At 39.3% G+C, this 22,356-nt stretch overlaps 1 protein-coding gene across 5 annotated transcripts in view; it reads right to left on the minus strand.

Annotated features, from left to right (window-relative positions):
• Cpne4 (copine 4) overlaps positions 1-22,356 on the minus strand; it is a 661,593-nt gene that overhangs the window by 25,300 nt on the left and 613,937 nt on the right. For all 5 annotated transcript variants that reach the window (XM_074059820.1, XM_074059816.1, XM_074059817.1 and 2 more), the window contains exon 11: positions 13,278-13,411. In XM_074059820.1, the coding sequence (XP_073915921.1) occupies positions 13,278-13,411 (134 nt within the window). The remainder of the gene's footprint in view (positions 1-13,277; positions 13,412-22,356) is intronic.

A 22,356-nucleotide genomic window follows, 5' to 3' on the forward strand; every position in this document is an offset into this window, starting at 1 on the left:
TAACCGAGAAGGTAACACCCACGCACAGGAAATCAATGTGAGTCAATGCCCTGTATAGCTATCCTTATCTCAACCAGCAAAAACCCTTGTTCCTTCCTACTATTGCTTATACTCTCTCTTCAACAAAATTAGAGATAAGGGCAAAATAGTTTCTGCCGGGTATTGAGGGGGTGGGGGGGAGAGGGAGGGGGGAGAGTGGGTGGTAAGGGAGGGGGAGGGGGCAGGGGGGAGAAATGACCCAAGCATTGTATGCACATATGAATAATAAAACAATAAAAAAAAACACCTAAAAAAATAAAAAATAAAACTAAAAATAAGGGCTGAAATCAATGAAATAGAAACAAACAAACAAAAAGAAACCAAAGAATCAATGAAACAAAAAGCTGGTTCTTTGAAAAATTAAGTAAGATTGACATACCCCTGGCAAATCTGACTAAAATGAGGAGAGAAAAAACCCAAATCAGTAAAATCAGAAATGCAAAAGGGGAGATAACAACAAAAACCACGGAAATCCAGGAAATCATCAGAGACTACGCTGAAAACCTATAGTCTAATAAATTTGAAAATCTTAAAGAAATGGACAGATTTCTAGATACATATGATCATCCAAAACTGAACCAAGGGGAAATTAATCACCTAAATAGATCTATAACACAAAATGAAATTGAAGCAGCAACAAAGAGTCTCCCAAAAAAGAAAAGTCCAGGACCTGATGGATTCTCTGCTGAATTCTATCAGACCTTTAAAGAAGAACTGATACCAACCCTCCTTAAACTGATCCATGAAATAGAAAGGGAAGGAAAACTGCCTAACACATTTTATAGGGCCAATATAACTCTCATCCCAAAACCAGACAAAGACACCTCCAAAAGGAGAACTATTAGGCCAATTTCCTTAATGAACATCAATGCAAAAATCCTTGATAAAATAATGGCAAAATGAATCCAACAACACATCAGAAAGATCATTCACCATGACCAAGTCGGCTTCATCCCAGGAATGCAGGAGTGGTTCAAAATATGAAAATCAATGAATGTAATACAGAGCATTAATAGAAGCAAAGACAAAAACCACTTGATCATCTCAATAGATGCAGAAAAAGCCTTCAACAAGATCCAACGCCAATTCATGATAAAAGCTCTAAAAATCTAGGAATAGAAGGAAAGTACCTCAACACTGTAAAGGCTATTATGAGAAACCTACAGCCAACATCATACTTAATGTTGAAAAACTGAAACCATTTCCCCTAAAATCAGGAATGAGACAAGGGTGCCCACTATCCCCACTCCTATTCAACTTAGTCCTGGAATTCCTAGCCAGAGCAATTAGGCAAGAAGAAGAAATAAAAGGAATACAAATAGATAAAGAAACTGTTAAAATATCCCTATTTGCAGATGACATGATCCTATACTTTAAAGACCCAAAAAACTCTACCTAAAAACTCCTGGACACCATAAACAGCTATAGCAAGGTGGCAGGATACAAAATCAACTTACAAAAATCATTAGCTTTTCTCTACACCAACATTGAACAAACTGAGAAGGAATATATGGAAATGATTCCATTTATAATAGCCTCAAAAAAATCAAATACCTAGGAGTAAACTTAACAAAGGATGTGAATGACCTCTACAAGGAGAACTACAACCCCCCCGAAGAAAGAGATCGAGGAAGACTACAGAAGATGGAAAGATCTCCCAAGCTCATGGATTGGTAGAACCAACATAGTAAAAATGGCTATACAACCAACAGCAATCTACATGTTTAATGCAATTCCCATCAAAATCCCAATGACTTTCATCACAGAGATTGAAAAAATCTACTCTAAAGTTCATTTGGAAACACAAGAAACCTTGAATAGCCAAGGCAATACTCAGCAAAAAGAGCAATGCTGGAGGTATCACAATACCCGACTTCAAACCATATTACAAAGCAATAGCAATAAAAACAGCATGGTACTGGCACAAAAACAGACATAAGGGCCAGTGGAACAGAATAGAGGACCCGGATATGAATCCACACAAATATACCCACCTCATTTTTGACAAAGGTGCCAAAAACATATGATGGAGAACAGACAGCCTCTTCAACAAATGTTGCTGGGAAAAGTGGTTATCTGTCTGCAAGAAACTGAAACTAGATCCATATTTATCACCCTGTACTAGTATCAACTCAAAATGGATCAAGGACCTTAATATCAGACCTGAAACTCTGAAGTTAGTACAGGAAGGAGCAGAAAACACTCTGGAAGCAATAGGTACAGGCAAGGACTTCCTCAATAGAACCCCAGCAATTCAGCAACCAAGAGAAAAAAAGAACAAATGGGACTTCATAAAATTAAAAAGCTTCTGCACAACATAAGAAATGGTCTCCGAACTGAAGAGACCACTCACAGAGTGCAAGAAAATATTTGCCAGCTATACACCAGACAAAGGATGGATAACCAGAATATACAGGGAACTGAAGAAACTAAACTCTCCCCAAATCAATGAACCAATAACAAAATGGGGAACTGAACTAAACAGAGCTTTCTCAAAAGAAGAAATTCAAATGGCCAAGAAACACATGAAAAAATGCTCACCATCTCTACCCACAAAGGAAATGCAAATCAAAATCACACTAAGATTCCACCTCACCCCTGTTAGAATAGCTATCATTAAAAACATCACCAACAACAGGTGTTGGTGAGGATGTGGGGGAAAAAGGAACCCTTGTACACTGCTGGTGGGAATGCAAGCTAGTGTAACCACTCTGGAAAAAAATTTGGAGGCTTCTTAAAAATCTAAACATAGATATTCCATATGATCCAGCAATCTCACTCCTGGGGATATACCCAAAGGAATGTGACACAGGTTACTCCAGAGGCACCTGCACACCCATGTTTATTGCAGCACTATTTACAATAGCCAAGTTATGGAAACAACCAAGATGCCCCACCACTGACGAATGGATCAAAAACAAGTGGTACTTGTACACAATGGAATTTTACTGAGCCATGAGGAAGAATGAAATCTTATTATTTGCAGGTAAATGGATGGAACTAGAGAGCATCATTCTGAGTGAGTTCAGCCAGGCTCAGAAGACCAAAAATCATATGTTCTCCCTCATATGCAGACTTTAGATCTAGGGCAAATGCAGCAATGTTGTTGGACTTAGGTCACATGACAAGGGTAGAGCACATATGGGAGGTATAGGAATAGGTAGAAAACCCAAAACATGAAAGCGTTTGATGTCCCCACTCCAGAGGAACTAATGCAGAAACCTTAAAGCTACAGAGGTCAACACAAGAAGAGGATCAGGAACCAATGTAAAGATCAGTTAGAGATGAATCAACTTGGGTTGTAACACATGGGTACATGGAAGCAATGCTAGGAATCTGTGTAGCTAACCCTAACTCAACTAGCAAAAATGCTTTGTCTTTCTTATTATGCTTATGTCTTCTCTTCAAGAAAATTAGAGATAAGGGCAGAACAGGTTCTGCCTGGAAGTGAGGGGGTTTGGAGGGGAAACAGTGGGGGCGGGGGGGGAGAAATGACCCAAATAATGTATGCACATGTGAATAAATGGATAATAATTAAAAAAATAAGTTGTGAAGTTACTTCATTTGTTCATCTAAGGAGGAAGAGACAAATGACTTCACTAGGACATGTTGCCTTGCCAAATGCTGACTCGTGTGTCTTGATTATCTGTAGCAATGGGAGACAGAAATAGCATGGGTAAATAATATCAAGAGATATTAATTAGTATATAATATATAACTTAGGCATTAGTATTTAACTTCTTCCTTTAACTTTCTAGTAGATTTAATACCAAAGAATAAAATGGCTCCAGAATTTACACACATTCCTATCCCATCCTGACTTTGTTTCCTTTGAAAAGCGATCATGAATTAGGTAACTTCTACAGTTGATTGTGGTAAGTTCTTTCAGATACATAACCTTGCTGTTGTTTGTTTTCTTGTGGTGCTGGGGATTGAATCCAGGGCCTTGGGCATGGTAAGCAAGTGCTCTACACTGAGCTACGTCCACAGCCACAATCTTTAAAAAAATTTAAGGCAAGAGACTATTATTCACCTTTGGTGCATGGGTAAACCACCTTGAGAGGTAGCTTTCCCAACGTGACTTGCCCATGGTATGTAGTTAATTAGAGCTAGGGTAAAAATACAGATAAGCCAGAATCCAAGGGGATATTGAAAAGCAGTGAGAAACTTGTAAGGCATTTATCTGGTAAAGACTGGCTTCATCATGGATTCATTTTGTCTATCACCTTATCACAAATAAGCAGTGGTAAATTATCTACATGTCTTTACTTATTTCCCGAACTCAAAGGGACCTTTGTTTTCAATATAAATATCTTTACATCTCCACTGTTCTCTGCCCCCACCCAAATCATTTACTTACCACAGAGTATGCATTCAACAAGTAGTCAATGGCTGGATAATCCATGAATTTAAATCATTAAGATGTGACAATATAAAGGGGGGGAATGTTTGTGAAAAGTCATTAGAGTCACATATACACCCTTTGTCTTACTTTTGCACACTGGAGCTTACATTCTAATTTATTCATTCATGTGCATTATATCTTAACTTTAACTCTACTGTCCTAAAGGCAAGAGGATGAGGAAGAGAACAGGTAACATTTCACACATACAAGGTGCCAGAATTATGCTAGGTGATGTACTTATTTATCTAATTTTTATAGAACCCTGGAAGCTTCACTTAATTATCCCCATTTTACAGATGAACAAATGGAATCTCAGAAAGGCTGGGCAGGTGACCTAAAGTGAATACCAGAGAGGACTGTGTGATTCCAAAGTCTGTGCTTTTCCTATTACACCATTGTATGTACATATGTATGTATGTATATGTATGTAAGTGTGTATGTATATGCATGTATGCATATGTATGTGTATATGTATGTATGTATATGTATGTATGTATGTATGTATGTATGTATATGTATGTATTAAACATCATTTTCTATTGGCAAGTCCAGTAACCAGGCCCCTGACTAGGTAACAAACAAGATTCTCCTTGAAGAAATTTCATGCTGTCAGAGGTGTTGCATGGGGCTCTGGAATATTGATTTTGGCAGATAGCATGTTCTTCTTCTGCCATTTACCTTTTATTCCCTCTTCCAGTAAGAACACAACTGATATTTATTCTTGGAAGAATTCCTACATTTGTCAATTCTTGGTAGAGTAAGTCAAGGAGGAAAAAGAACTCAGGTAACAGCTCACTTCTGAGCACGGAGATGTTGCACCTCGGTGGACAATCGTCTTGGTTTGATTGACTTTGACAAAGTCAAAGCAGCAAAGCCAGATTCTGACTTATCACCTCCTAACTGATTTATAAGTTATTAGTAACAAATGATGGCTTTGACAAAACTTTACCAAAACACAACCAATTTGACAAATTTGGGGTTAGAGATACAGAAAAGTCGGAATTATTCAAAATCAAAGTCTGAATTCTCCAGACCATCACCAGCTCCCTTTTATCCTCATTGCTGTGTCAATCCAGGCTTTGTTGTGCATTGCATCTAGCATGTATTAAAGTATTATTGATGATACTCACAACAGCTTATAGAGGATTAGCCACAGCTCTGAGAAAATGTACTCTGGTCCTTGGAAATATTAAAGTACCTTGCCTCAGCAACTCCTCCTTAACCAAAACAAGGCCAGTGGGTGTGAGGAGAAACTTTTAAGCTAATTCTAGAAGAAGACTTTTCTGGGAAGAGGTAGAGGTTGGGTCCTGATTTTTCCAGTTCAAAGACAGCTCAGAAGTCAGAACCAAGGAACCTGGGAGGCTTCATATCCCATATTTTCTTCTTTGATGAGTTTATGAGGGGTGAGATCCAATATTCTATCTATTTCTAATCAATAAGCCAGTGTCCCAGTCTTAGTGATATTCCTTCTATACTTTTAAAGCCACCCTTGGGGATTTGAAGTTTGTTGAGTGTGATGCATGTTATATAATTGGGTTTCAAGAGTAGGAAGGTAGAGAAAAATATCTCACCTACAAGGGGAATAATTAATGAGTCAGGAGAGATAAATTCTCTGAAGTTAGCCACCACAAAACTTCTAACTAATGAAAATAGTAAAGAAAAAAATCCAAACCTAAGCACAATAGATTTAAATGTCCATTCTTCCTGTTTAAAAATAAAACCAGGCAGAAAAGGAATCTTATGCAAGAAGTAAGAGAAGGCACTTTGAGCACAAAAGAAAGCGTCAGTATGCCAACACTTCAAAGAACTCAGCATTGGATTCACTTGGTACTGAGCAAAATGGCCATTTAGGAACTGTTGGGAAAATGATTGGCAAAAACTGCCAATCAGAAAATTTCAGGGGTATATTACCACATTAGAAAAAGCAGTATTTCTTACCATCAGAATAAAATAGTGTTAAATACAATAAAAGAGCTCATGTTCTTCAGTGGTAATGAGTAAGCTGTCTGTCCTGAATGTCAGAGGAAATGACCATGGTCAAATGATCTTCAGATGGAAAATTCCTTTTCAATAACCATTTTTATCCTCACTATTAAGGAAAACCTTGAGATATAGCAAGAGGTTAATAAAAGAAAGACAAACTACTCTATCTGTAAGGAATTGGAGACTAACTCAGAGCTGGTTAGCATTTCAGAGCCCTTAGACATTTAATAAAGACAGTTCTTCCCAGTAGTCATCTTAAAACTATGGTACCTAGAAATGCAAAGCCCTTCTGGGGATATGAGAATATGGCTTTTTGGGAAGGGAAATTAGTATTCAGTTCTGCTTCCACATATACTCTCTACTGGGACTGATTTTCTGAGAATGTCTGTGATGGAGAGACCTGTTTTCCATGCATACCTTTTCCCTCACAATTACCCCCTTTTTGTCTATTCTGACTCACTAGTACCATGGTGTGCTGCTTAAGAGTATAAAAACTCAGCAGCATCAAATAAAGTGGCAATTCTATAGGTGAATGATTCACTAGGAAACACATCCTTTTGTAAGTCAAGTCATTGTAAATTTTTCACTTTAAACATTTTTAGGAAATGGTGTTGGAGGTATAACTCAATGGTTGAGCACTTGCTTACTATGTACAAGCCCCTGGGTTTGAACCCCAGCACCACACAAAAAAAATGAAGTGCTAATGTCAGCTGGCAGATTATGAAAAGTATATTTTGATGATTGATCATTATGTGATTGAGAGGTATATTACTCAGAATTGAAAGAATTAAATAATACTCCTGGTCAAACTCTTTCTACTTTTATATGATTGTTTATAACAACAAGTTTTCTTAGTATTTATATTGACAAAGAGAAAAAAATTGAATTAGAATTGATGCTAGCTCTCCCACTCTAGTAGTAAATGGCTCTCATCCACAGACATGTAAACTAATTGGGAGAAAATCCATGATCTGTTTCATTAAGAGCTGACTTCCAGTAAGTTCTTATTCTTTTAAGAAATAATTAAGTACTGAAATTCCACATATATATATATATACACACACACATATACACATGTTCTTTTGATCAATTATGCACTAATGATAAGTGTAATATTCAACTCAGAAGATATTTTATTACTTATTTACTTATTTATTGTGGTACTGGGGTTTGAATTCAGGGCCTATACCTTGAGCCACAACACCAGCCCTTTTTTGTGATAGGGTCTCACAAGCTGTTTGCCCAGGCTGGCTTCGAACCATGATCCTCTTGATCTCTGCTTCCTGAGTAGCTAGGATTACAGGCGTGAGCCATTGGAGCCTGGCAAGAAGATATTTTAAAGATACTTTGAATCTTTTCATCATAAAATATATTAGAAATTAAAAAGTTAACCCTATATGGCATTCATATTTTCATTATAGAAATGTGTTACACAGAGATTGATAAAATGATTTCAAACAAAATTTATTAGGATATATTAGAGTGAACTTTTTTGGAGGACGGGAATGAAAAATGAGTTGATAAAAAGAAGAAACAATCAAAATTCTTGTCAGGTGCTAGTGGCCCACACCTGTAATCCTAGCTACTCAGGAGACAGAGATCAGGAGGATCTTGGTTTGAAGCCAGAGCTGGGGCAAATAGTTTGAGAGACCCTATCTTGAAAAAACCCACAAAAAAAAAAAAAAAAAAAAAAGGACTTGTGGAGTGGCTCAAGGTAAAGGCCCTGAGTTCAAGCCCCAGTATCAAAAAAAATATCCTCCAAAACAAACAAATAAGCAAAAAGCAATCAAAATTCTCAACAGCAACTGAAGAACTCATGCAATTATTTTTAAAATGGATAATGGTGGATATCAAGTAGCTAGGACATGTAGATTCTACTGGATAGTTAGAAGAGTGCTAATAGTTTATTTTTAGATGTCCGTATTTATAATACTCCAGAATTTTCATTCTTCATTACTGTTTAAACTCAAGATAAAAACTGTTAGATTTCAATGGAAAAAATGTGTGAGAGCTACACATTTTTACAAAATCCTTTTCAGGGTAAAATGAGCAAAAAATATATTGATTCAAGATGACCTTTAGCTCTGGCACTATAATCCTTACTCCTTTTGTGTTCAGTTTATTTTTTCAAAAATAAATTTAGAGTCTTAAAGATAATGCCTTCCACCATTTATCATTGACCACAGGCAGAACCTGTGCTAGCTAGCCACTTTGTATCTAATCCTACCAACTGCTCTGCCAGGAAATTAGATACATCTTCAATTTGGAATAGAAGAAGTCAATACCCAGAGACTATATATTTCATGACAAAAAAGGTACCAAGCTGGGATTTGAATCCAAGTCTACCAGCCTTCAGGACCCCACACTTCCTTCTATTACCACTGTTGACTCTGTCCTCCATAGGAGGCTGGTCTGGTCCAGTGAATCAGAATAATAAGTCCATTCGTGTTTTAATAACAAAAAGGGCAGAATTCTGATTGGCTCAGAAATCACTGTCAGGCCTTTCTCCTTGGCCACCCCTCTTTTGGGAAGGCCAGAGTTAACCCCTCCCTCCTTTATGCACTTCCCATTCTTACACAGGGAAGGCTATCTTGGCCATGCTGGGCTGTGACTTATTTACATGTCCCTGTGAGCCACTTGGGGGACAATTGTGCCTTATTTTTTTCTGTCTTAACAGCCTGGTACTTAGATACAGATGGTGCAAAGTTCCTTAGCCATTCCACTTGACCCATCACTCCCAATTAACTCTAGTTTTCAACCCTAGATACCTAGTAGCATAAAACATCCAGATTCTTATGTGCACACCAAACAATTAAATATAGTCTCTGAGGTGGGGCCCAGGTATCAGCACATTTAAGTCTTTCCAAGAGGTTTCAGTGTGTAGCCAAAGCTGAGATCCCTTGTGTGGTGTTGGCAGAATGGAAAAGACAGCACTGTGATATGACCCCATGTTCTGATTCCTAGCCCAATGCTGCATCTTTCAGAATACCTGTCACCTTGGGCTTCAGCTCTAACTTTGTCTTCCAGATTAGTACCTAGCACACTGTGGAGGAAGATGCCTGCCTTGGTCTCCTTTGAGATGGCCACTTCCATAAATTGACAGTCTGTGCTTCCAAGCAGTGCAGTGTTTTTATACTCTTATGATAGCAAGAATTTTTTCAGTCATTTCACTAAAGGACATTTCAGGTGATCAGAGGCCCACATCCCTCCTGGTCACAAGAAAAGAATGTCACCTTGGCCTTGGGCAGTGTAAGAAAACCGTGATGCTTACAGGAACTGGGGACATGCTTATAACCAGTAGGGAGTGCATGACCCATGTGTGCACATGGACACACATACTCAGAGGTCCACATTAGTGTTTGTGCATGTATGCACAAGTGTTTGTGCTTGGGAAGGCAAGGCATTGGTGTCTCTTCCAGAGGCTGAGGGCCACCATGGGCTGACAGGATTGTCTTCTGGGCTTGGGACCAGCTATTTTGTGGTGGTGGTGGGGGAGCTTCCCTTTAAGGCCCTCTGAGAAGAGCCTTTTGCATCTCTCAAGCTGTTCTGCTTCATGGATCACCTCATAATGACCCAGTAGCAGTCACTGTACAAGACGGAAAGAAAACTCTCAGCTGTCAGAGGCAGGGAGGAATTTCTAAGGCTCCTGGGGATTAAAAACCTCTGTGTTGCTGCAGGAGGGGGATTGATGCCTTCTGTCAGTTTTTATTCAAGTGTTTCTTTTTAAGCACCAACTTCACTGACTTAGATGCGAGGATAAATTAATTCCAAAGCCCCGACTTGAAGTTTTCTGACTCTGTCTGTCTATTGTCCCTCCACCCACACAAAGGAGAAACTAAGGAACCTTGTCAGGGTTTAAGAGAGAAGCTTGCATTACACATCCTTCTAGGGAGTCTCTTAAAAGAGTGTTGAGTTTTTTCCAGTCCTCTTTTTCTTCTTTAGTATTTGCCCATCTTAGTGTTGAGCTGGCTTCTTCATACAAAATGAATAAATAAATAAATAAATAAATAAAATCACATGGCTCCTCTAAGACACAGAAAGTTGATTTTCTTGCCATTTGGAGGTGATAACTTCAGACTTACCCTATTAAAAATTTAGAAAGAATCATTTATGAAGATTCTTCATGTAACTCCTAAGGTGGTGTATCTTCTTTTCATATTGAATCTATACTTTTTGAGGGAATATGAAATACTCCTCAGACTTTGGTTCAAATTCCCAAGGGATGAAAGCTTTAAAAGAGGTGCATGTCACTCTGACTATAGTATTTACATTTTGCACTGGAGCTACCAGGAAAAGGAGTTGCTTACCAGGGGGTGTCTGATAAAAGCTCCCTGATAGTAGTGAGTCTCAGGTAGCCAGTAAGTCTGCTGCAGAATGACCATGAGTGCTCTGTGCCTTGGAAGCTCCATTTTTGGACAACATGCCAGTTTTCTCTTGGAATTAATTATCGAATGACTTTCTTCAATGTAGACTCAGAGACTTTTTTTTTTTCTATTATGATATCTACTGCATTATGTGTTGAGTGCTTTTACTTAATCTTTTAATTTTTTTTGAGACAGGGTCTTGTTATATTGCCCAGGCTGGCCTTGAATTCCTGGCCTTGAGGGACCCTCCTGCCTCAGTCTTCTGAGTAGATGGAACTATAGGGATGCACCACTGTACCACAAAAATTATTACTATTTTTTTCCTTAGCAGTACTGAGAATTGAACTTAAGACCTTGCATTTTTAGGCAGGTGCTTTGCCACTTGAGCCATGCTCCCAGCTCTTTTTGCTTCAGTTATTTTTCAGATAGGGTTTTGTGTTTTTGCTGGGGTTGTAATCCTCCTACCTTCACCTCCCAATTAGTCAGGGTTATAGACACGCACACATCTGGCTTGCTTGCTGAGATAGGGTCTTGATAACTTTTTGCTTGGGCTAGGTTCACACAATGATTCTTTTACTTCTACCTGCTCAGTAGCTGGGATTATAGGTATGTACCACCACTCCCACTCCCAAACTATCTTTTTATATGTATTTCAAGATTTAAAAATTAAGAATAATCCCTCCCTTCCTTCTTATCTCTTAATATGTGCACAAATGATTATACCATATTATCAATATGTATGTGTCTGTGTCTGAAGGTGAAGGGATGGAGATGATTGCTGTTTTGTGTCTTGGGGAAATCTGAAGAAGTTTTGACATAATATAGATGCAATTGGTCAGACTTTTTTTCTCCCCTAGTAGAAATCTTCATCTGATATGAACCGCTCTAGGAGTCCTCCTTATATTGGGACTGAAACTCAAGTTATCTTCAGAGTTAATATCTTAAGGTTAAGTATAAGAAGTGTCACTTCTTATATCCGCCCTAGATGTGCAGGAGGGGAAACGTCAGAAAGGTATTGAACATTTAAAGCTCTTACATCTTATTGGACTGGATAACTCATTGCCAAATTGCCCTCATGCCTTATTTGAGTTACTGGTGGTGACAAGGCTGAACCCAGAGATCCCAGTATGTAGGAGACCGATTGGGCCTTTCCCATAACCTGTCCTGTAGGTATCTCTGTGCACCAGGATGTCATTTCCTATGGTGTGTGAGTATCAGGTTTTGAAGTGGCCATTATCAATTATGAAATTAGAAAGAACAGAAATTATGCTGTCCTATGGAATTTCTGAAACCTAGAAGATGGTGTCTCCCCCCTCCCTCCCTCCCTCCCTCCCTCTCTTCCTCCCTTCCTTCCTTCTTCCTTAAATCTGGAGGATAGCCTTCCTTCCTTTCTTTTTGGTGGTTCTGGGGTTTGAACTCAGGGACTGGTGCTTGGTAGGCAGGAACTCTACCACTTGGACCATACTCCCAGCCCTGCTTTATTTTATTGGTTTAAATGGTCAATTAGTTGCTGTTAATTACTAACTAGACTTGTTTTACAATCACACCAGGGAGCCAACTGAGATTTATAGATGTTTATATTTATATTAGTAAAGCCTTCTTAAACAAATACCGGAGCTCCTTCACCTCTATCTGAAATACTGGAATGGCAGAATAAATCCAGTTTAATGTAATTTATGTAAATTACTTCTCGCAGGAAATACTCTTGGTGGGAAAGGTCAGTGTTTACCATTAAGAAGAAATAAATAATACTGATCTGATCTCAAAATCATGTTTATGTATGCACACACACACTTCCATGGACACACAGATGTACACCTGTTAAAGTTGCCAGTAGCTGTCAAAGTAGTAATTTTGAATTTTGAATTTAACCTATGGGATGAGAGATCCAGGTGTATATCCTGACTCCAGCTGCATATCATTACACAAATGACTTAACTTTCCGCTATAGTTTTCTGCCTTTAAAAAATAATACCTACTTTATATGAGTTCATGTCAGGTTTACATGCAATAATGTTCAAAAAACTCATGATTCTAAAACTCCAAGTACACACAAATTATCTGGGAATCTTATTATGATGCAAATGCCAGTTTAGTAGGTCTGGAATGATGCTAGTCCAGGATCAAATTGTGAATGGCAAGGTACATGCCTACACCTTAAAAAAAATGGGGACTAAAATTGGTATGCAGTGGTCCTGAGTGCCAACTAAAAGAAGAAAAAGGAGAAAACATTTTGTTTGGTAATTGAATTGAGAAAGGCAAACAGTTTCTCAGATGTGGAAATGATGAAAGGTTTGGGATAAGGATAAGGATGTATTATGTTCTCTAAGAACACACACACACACACACACACACACACACACACACACACACACACACACACACACACACCCACCCACCCACCCATACTCTTTTGCCAAGGATCAGCCAAGGGCTATCTGAATCCATTTGAGAGATAAGGCTACAGTTAACCTCAAGTCTCTTACCTGTCATAATCTTGGCAAATCTCCCCAACAGCCACCAAGGCCTTCAGGTATTCATTAGGCTGGTAAGGGTGGATATAGTGTAGGGAACAGCTGTTCCTGGGGTCCCCATTTGAGGCAGTGAAATCTATAGCTACCTGGGAGAGAAAAATAGAAGGGTGGGTTGATTTAAAATGAATGCATCACTTAGGAATCACAATCAACTATGAGAAAGACATGGCTTCAGGTGGAAAAAAAAAAACCACATTTTCTGCCATTAAGAAAAGTAAGAGAAGAAATTCATTAGCTTCCTGAAAAACTAGATATTAATTTGGTTGAGGCCATTTCTACAGTCTTTAATGCTCCTCTCCAAGGCGCTCCCCTCTCTCTGTCCAAAGTGGAACTTGAGATTGACATACAAGTCAGAAAGCCCAGGCACTGTTGATCCATGTCACCAGGCAGCAAGAGTAAGGACAGAGTATCTGTCTTCCAATTTCACAATTCACTAAGAAAAGACTTCTGTGCTCCCTGACTGAACAATTCCATCTATGAGGCATAGGTAAGATCCCCTAAAACCAAATTCTGTGTTGAAGTACAGTCTCCTAACAAAGCTACTGTCATATTTTCATGAGTGGCCAGTGCAGAGAGATGCACTGAAGTAGTTATAACAATTTTTCTGCAAGAAGAAACTATGCAAGGCACTCAACTTTTTGGTTTCCATTCATGCAAGAACTCCTGCCTGTAACATAGAAGATTCCTAAATATTTTGACATTGTGAGTGAGAAATGGAGAAGGGAAACTTGTCTTGCTACCAAGTAGTCATTATCCTTCAACTTTCTAATTTTTTCCTGACCCCCTCAACTCATAATCATCCAAATAAAAGTTAACTTACCAAATACTTAGCAACAAAAAAACCAATAAGACAAATGCTTAAGCCTGAGGGCTTTGGGATGAGAAGAAATATTTCTTCTAGTTTCCAACAGCACCACCATCTAAATTAAAGTCAACTGAGTTAAAAACCTCTCAAAATCTGCTTCAGCTTGGGGTGGGGGAGACTAAAATGAGAATTCAGAAGGAAGAAGGAATGCCCATGTTGCATCTTCTTCTTCTCTCCAGTGTAAAGTAGAATGCATTCACTGGCTTATGAATGACAGGAAGACTATTTTCTCATATGATCTTGAGAAATCATAAGATTTGGGAAGTCCCATTTGTGTTATCTTAGAAAATTCTATTAAAGCAAATAACTGCAATGTGTCATTGGATTTATTAAAATGGGGCATTACTTATGGAAGGACAGAGAAAAGATGTCATGTATTTATTTGTGCTTTTGTAAGGAGTACAGTTTATAGGAAAAATATTTCCCATGTCTAATATTGTAACCCCAACTCTGCAATCAAATCAAAGAGAACAGAAAAGAAAGGTAATAGACTAATTGTCATTCATTAATAACCTCTTTTTCTTTCTTTCATGAAGTTATTTTTTCATTACTAAATTCTTTTCCCTTTTCTTCCTCACCTCTCCATAAGACAATGTTGAAAATTAATTTAGGCAGGACTCAAACTCTTTTCAGTATACCCAGATGTTTTTGTAAGGGGTACTACTAGTAATAGGTGAGTACTAAGTGTATGAACAGAAAGATCTTGGGAAGGTACCTCCCTGGCCCTGAAATGCCCTGACTTTAGATGACAAAGGGAAGGGAGGAGTAGCTTTAGTTAAATTCTTCCCTTTGCCAGGCACTGAACTAATTGCTTTATAGGCATTATGCAATTTCATTTTCCCAAAAACTGCTAGGTAGACATCGCTTTTCCTTTTTATTGATGATAATGGTGATGCCCAAAGGTGATGAAATTCTCATAGGTAATACAGGGTGAAGTTGGATTTAAATCCAATTCTGTTGCCTTCAAGACATTGCTTCATAGTGTTATACACCAAAAGGAACATGTAAATCTGTGACCAGCACACTAAGAATTCTCATGGGTTTAACAATTCCCATAAAAAATGGAGGGGATTTGGTCTGTAGTTAGGAGACTAGCTAGGAGGGAACAATGGTAATTGAGGGAAGACTGGCCCTGAATCAAACAGCTCTTTGTGATGAAAACAGTTGTAAAGGGCAGGCAAAGGACATAAAAACGTGTGCGTATGTACGCACAATAGCGGGAAGGTATATAAATGAGGATGAATGGAGCTGACTCAAATGCCAATTAAATGCAATTTTTTTTTGAGATGGGCTTCATCTTGAAAGTGAAAGGCAATTCATTGGAAAGAGGGAGGAGACAATGGGCAAGCATCCTTTTAATCAAGGACTATGATGGAAAGGTAGTGATGGGGAGGAACCCACATGAATTATGTGTACAAGAAAGAGGTTCAAAACACCCTGGAATCTACCCATGAGACCTTGGGTAGACAGAGGTCAAATGCATACATTTCAGGAAAATGTCTCTAAGACGAAAGCTCAAGAGGTGCATGAGAGATGGTCTTTGAAGAAATCTTATTCTGGGGGCCTCCTTTGCTAAGTGCAACTCACAGAGCTACCATTCCCCACCTCTTTCTTCTGAAGAGATGCATGTACGGGATAATGGCACATCACACATGTATACATAGTATATACAATGTAAGGCAGAACTGGGAAGGCCAGGTATGAAGCCACTCCTTTCCCTCCTACTGAGGAAAGCACTTTGAAACTCTCAGAAATTCCAAGCTGGGCGCAGTGGCCCTCACTTGCAATCCCAGCACTCAAGAGGCTGAGGTAGGAGGATCATGAATTTGGGGCCATCCTGGGCAACACAGTGAGACTCTACCGCAAAAAAACCCAAAACCCAAAAAACAAACAAACAAAAAAACAAACCAGCCAACCAAAATCCCAGAACTCTGGGAAATTCTAAAGAGTATGAAGATGTTGCATGAGTATTACCTTGTTTCTATTCTAATTTATCTAAAAAAATAAATCATTGGGAACTGTTGATGCTTTGTTATTTATTATTTTTTTGGTGCTGGGAATTGAACCTAGGGCCTTATACATGCTAGACAAGTATTCTGTCATGGAGCTATGCCCCTGACCACAATACTGTAACATAAGTCTTATGGTTCACCTCACTTGTTCATGATGTCCCTAATCATAGATCACCATACTGCTTACCACGGAAACCATCACACCTGCGCCTCTTGATTCTTCAGCTGACATCCCATCCCATGTGCTGACTATCTGACTGAGACTCCTGCAGTACCAAGGTTATTATTTGTTGATAAAGACATGCTAGTGTCTTGATATGAAACTAGAGAATCAAGTCAGGTAATATAAACCAGAGAATAAGTCCATAAAGAAAAATGGCAACTAAAGAAAGAGAATTGTCACTGTTATTCTTCCCAGGCATGGGCAAGGTCCTCTAGGCATGCAGCCAGCAAAGACCAACATCTGGGCCTGGGTGTATCACCTGGGTGAGTACATTATGTATCCAGAGAAGTATGTTTCCTGTCTGGATGGGGCCACAATATGTTTCAAAATAACTTTAAAAACACATTACAAAGCCAGGGCTAGAGTAAGGGAAAGAGGTGCCTAGGATATAAACCGCAAGGATTCACCTGTCCTTAGCTGATGCTACACCTGCCCTGTCTGGAGAGTGAGTGAATGCCTCCTTAAATTTTGCACCCCAGTTGCTTCCCTTGCTTCATCCTCATCCTGACCCTGCTATGTCATTTCTATCAAATCTTCATGCTCAGGCTTGGAATAATTTCCTTATTTTTTAACAAATTAGGATGGGACAGAGATGATGGTGAAAAAGGGATTGTGACTGAACGCATAAAGGGTAGAAGTGGAATAGGATTTGGTGACATATTTGATGTGGAGTAGGATGTCAATCAGGGAAAGGCAGCGGCCATCTTTTGGGGGGGATAAAGAAGGATAATATATTCTGAGAATAATTAAACTGTGAAGTCAGGGTGAGAAGGTTAATTCTGGGCTGCCTGTTCTTGATGGTGCTGTATAAAATACAAACATGCTTGAAAGAAACTTTACTTTTTATAGACAGAACTCTGACTGTTTCTACTTTTCCTATGGGAATTATCTCTGTGTCTATGACACTCGGAGAGGCTATTTGAGTTCAGGAGACTCTGATGTAGGTATAGGGGAGGGTATAAATTAAAAAGAAAATGAATGTAAAAGGAAATAATCCAATAAACCAATCCTAGCCCTTTCTATAGTTCTGATGGCTTATAAAAATAATATATTTTCCCAAAATGTGACTAGATAGCAATGGACAGCCTAAGTACATGGCAGCCAAAAGATTTTTTTCTGTCAAATGACAGAAAAAGTCTCCTCATGAAGATGGAGATAAACTCTCTATCCTCGGGGGGTGGCCTTCTACTGGAAATTCTCTGTGCTCTTTCAAGTTAGCATTAGTGGAAGGAGAACAGAGCGAAAGGTTAGATTTATTTTAGAAAGCAACAGGGAGGCAGTGAAAGATGGGATTTAGTTGGAAATAAAAGCAAGAAAATGACTGAAAATGCCATTTTGTGGAGGTGGCTGCAGACACCGGATTCCCGAAGGCCAGGGAGCTAGCAGAACTACTGCGTTTTCATTTCCTGATATGAAGCATTTACGAAAACCTGTGGTTCTGGCATGTGCTCCAATCTTCTCAGTGGGAAGCCTGAGAACAGGTGCCCATTGCTTTTTCCTTCTGCCCAGGGGGCCACTCTCATTATTAGGCAGAACTGTAGAGCAGCTTTGCAAAATCTTATAGGGGAAAAAATGCAAAATGCTCTTTGGATGCCACTGAGTCCCCAGTGCATCTCGCTGCATCTGGGAAAAGGCTGGAAGTGAGTGAAGAGCATCTTTCTTTGGGCAGTTCTGGCTTCCTCCATGAAGCAACTCAGTTTTCCCTTCATGTGACTGATGGGCCATTTGAGAATCTTCTGATTTCTAAGGGAAGCCATTGTGAAGTAGCCTCTCTCTCTGTCTCTGTTTGTCTGTCTGTCTCTCTCTCTGGTGCTACTAGGGGTGGAACTTAAGGTCTTGTACTTGATAGGCAGATGCTGCACCATGTGAAAATACCTCCAGCCCTTCCTTTCTTCTTTACTTATTTTTCCAATAGGGTCTCATGGTTTTTGCGCAGGCCAGCCTGGATCATAATCCTCCTAATTATGCTCCCATGTCATTGAGAAGATAGGCATGCACTGCCACACCCAGCTTACTGATTGAGATGTGGTCTTGCTAACTCTGCCCCTCCCCTCCCCACTGAACTTGAACCGTGATCCTCCTGATAGCTTCCTGAGTAGCTGGGATTGCAGGTGTGATCCTTCACACCTTGCTCTGAATGTTATGTGAAGTCCATCTTTATGATATCACACTCTGAGGCAGCTTTAAAAATGTTTTGTATACAATTTGGACGTACATAATGAGCCTTGTATGGGAGAGATTGTTTACTCTGTACCATTTCTTAAATGATAGGCTAAATTTATATTCTACTCTGTTCCCACAAAACTCCCCAAGAGGGCTGTGAAATTGAAAAATAAGGAAAGACCCCTGAGTTCATCTGGCTTGTTCTCTGGAAATGGCAAAGGCTTTGCCTCTTCAACCAGGTATATCCTGGCTTTAGTCAGAGTTCAGCAGGTAGGACTCACTCTCATTTCTTAGAGTACAGCAGTATCCAGTCTGGGACATAAAATAAAGATTTAAAAACTAAGCTAGGAGAGATGGCGTGAGCAGTAAGATGCATGTATGTGTTAGGGTTAGAAAAGACTCCCCACGGGAAACTTTGATAGATAATGGAATTTTTAGTCTGGAGGATCAGTCTGAAAGAAGCCATACTCAGCTTATTATATCATCTAATATTAAATGTAGATTATAAAGTCAGCGGCAAGGGAAAGAGTATAAGCTTCAATTTTTAAATTACAAAGGAGACAAATGGTTATCTGAAAATAATAAAAATGTATCACATGAGATTCTTCTAGCCTAGTATGTACTTTTTATTTTCTTTTCTAGTTATTTTATAAAATATTGTCTTTATCAATTTTATGCTGCTATAGCAGAATACCATACACTGGGTAATTTATAATTGACAGAGGTTTGTCTGGCTCATGGTTCTGAAGGCTGGAATGGCCAAGAGAACAATGCTGCTATAAGGCTGCCTCATCCCATGGTGGAAGGCAGAAGAGCAAGAGATGGTGAGCATGAGCGAGAGACTGAATGTTCAGACTAGTGCACTTTATAACTGATATTAATCCATTCAAAAGGGTGGAACCTTCTACCTATGACCCTCCCACTGGACCCCACCTCCCCACACTTGCTGTGGAAATTAATTTCCCAATACATGCCTTTTTAGAATATGCTTAAACTACAGAGTGTGTCTGTCTGTCTATGTATCTCCACACATATACATATCATATATATACATGTATATGCAAGGTGTGTGTATATTTAGTGTATATTACATAGTTGTAATTATAGATTGGCTCTGCTTTATATTCCTTTCTATTTTAGTTTTTAGCCCAAGCTGGCCTTAAGTTCACTACATATTTCAGGCTGACCTCACACATGCAGTCCTCCTGCCTCCCATGTGCTTGGATTATAGATATGCCCCACTGAGTCTGGCTACCTTCTGGGTATTTTTTTTAATTTTTGCCATTTAACACCATGTCATAGACACAGCCTCATGTTATTACCTAACAATTCTACTTTTAATTTAAAATGGCTTTATCATAGTCCATTTAAAGGAAATTTTGTGATTTATATTTTATTGTTGGACATTTAAGTTGACCGCAGATTGTATCTGTGAAAAGCTGTGCTATAATGAACATTTTTGTGCTGCTGTAAAAGCAGCAGCTTTCAAAGGAAACTTTAATCTTTCTACCATCTTCTTTCTATATACCTTATGGTGTCTGTCTCTTCCGTGCTGTCTATAATTTTGTGTTTTGTGTGTAAGATTCTAGTATCTGGTTTTATTTTTAGTTCCAGAGCCATATGGTAAACCCAGTCTCTCTCCTTGTCTCTGTTCACCTCCACTTACCTCTTTCAACACTGTTACGTTGCAGTTGCTCTAGGATTCACATGAGATAGAAAGCTGGTCCTCGGGGGTGCCTGGAACCTCCCAAAATTGAGTGCAAAACTGAGTTTGTGTATTTTCTCGTGAGAGCATACAGGTCCATGTATCAGGATCTCAAGTGTTCAGGTGGCCAAATAAGAATACTTAACACCATTCATCTCTTTCCCTTCTCTTGTGCTAATGATCAGATTGTAGCTCAACACTTATCCTCTTAATCCTCAAATTGCCATCTTCTTTTTCCCTCTGGCTTTCCCTTTGCTGTCAACCTTTTTGAATGAAAACTATTGTTACCTGCTATGTTCACTTCATCACCTTCTGCTTACATACTAACTTCACGGTCTCACCTATTTCATTTTGCTAAAAGTGTGCTTTGGAAGATGATCTATGTCTGCTCATCAAACAATCTTGTCAATTCTAGTGATTCTTCTTCTTCCTGACCCTCTTTAGCAAGTGGAATCGTTGCCCTTCACCTTGTTACTTTTTGCATTACTATATCTCCCCAGACTTCTGCTCTCCTGGTATCTATTCTTTTACTGCCAGGTGGAGGTCCTCTATAATTTCTGTCATCAGGTGCCTTTTCTTTCTGCATTTTTCTCTTTGACTATCTCATCCAGATATGTCTAGCCCCACCCCTTTCCTGAAATCTAGGTCCATCTTTGTAAGAACCATCTTCATTTAAAAGTGCTTTCAACATGTCTAAATCCAAATTTGTCCTCTTTCCTACAGCTCCTCTTGACATGTATATTTCCATGAACAAGACTACCATGCTCTATCAGTCGGGCACAAAATCTTTGCGTCATCCTGGGCTCGTACTCCTGTGCTCAGGACGACCCACAGGGCATATTGTGTGCCAGTGGGAGATTTTGCCTTGAAAGGCTCAGAGGTGTAATTACTGCAGCAAAAATACTTTCCTCCCTCGATTTCCCTTTGTCTATCTCCATGCCAGGAAGTTCTCCTCTCCCCACGTCTCATCTTTCTGCTGTTCCCCTGTCAAATAAAATAAACACTTGTAGATCAAATAAAAAGGCATGTCAATTTTTATTAACTATTTGAATTTTAGCTTATTATTTATATTAAATTGTCCTGCTTGAACAATAAGATTTATAATGAGAAAGATGACTTAATTTGGGAAGCAAGTGACATTGAAGTGACTGGTGGGGTGGGTTTCTTTACTAGAACATGCAGAACTCCTAGCAATTCTCTTCTAAGTTTTCAACCTGAAACCTACAGGAGGAAGGGCTTTGTGGCAGGAACTATTGATGGTCTGGCCCCTGCTTCTCAGTGTTTATTAATACATTCCCCAACTCTTCTCCTTCCTTGCTATCCCCACTCACATCTCCCACGGGATCTTCAGAAGGCACTTGAGGGGATAAGAAGATGGAACAGGGGTGCTTTTGGTGATGAACACTGAGGTGGCACCTCATCAACTGGGGAAGGACAGAAGAGTGAGAGAAGAGAGGAAAACAAAGCAGGGAGGACAATTTTCCTGCATCCAGCAGGCCACAGGCATATGTGAGTCAGGGTGTGGAGCTGGGAAGGCTTTGGGGTTAAACTTCTGGGGCTTTGATTGAGGCTGATCCTTTGCAGCACAACTCCAAGGGCAAAGCAAGCCACTGAAGGTTGAATAGTTTCTGAAGAGTATAGAATCTACAGAATCTAAAACAAACTGAAATCAATAGAACTTTCCCTTGAAAATCTATAAATAGTTTCCTGAAATCATTCTTTTGTCTAATATCTTGGGAAACTATTTCCAGTAGCTCTCCTTTGTGACATTGCTTGCTTCCCTACTTCCCTGTGAATAGGCCCAGAAGAACAACTAGCCTAGAAGACAGCTGGGGTCAGGGGTGTGCGTCCGCAGTAAACACATTTGCTATGTTCTGTATGTACCAATGTGCATGGAGGAGGTCTGAGTGGCAGTCTTATTACAGAATGTTAGGCTTTAAAGAAGTGACCAAATAACTAGCTCCTGTCACTATTGGAGGGTAAGTGAGCAATGCCCTGAGTTTAGGCAGGGTCTACGTAAACTTTTCTAAGATTAGAGAGGTCTCTAGCTAGGGAGAAGCTGG

The sequence above is a fragment of the Castor canadensis genome, chromosome 17 (genome assembly GCF_047511655.1).
Source record: "Castor canadensis chromosome 17, mCasCan1.hap1v2, whole genome shotgun sequence".
Lineage (NCBI taxonomy): Eukaryota > Metazoa > Chordata > Mammalia > Rodentia > Castoridae > Castor > Castor canadensis.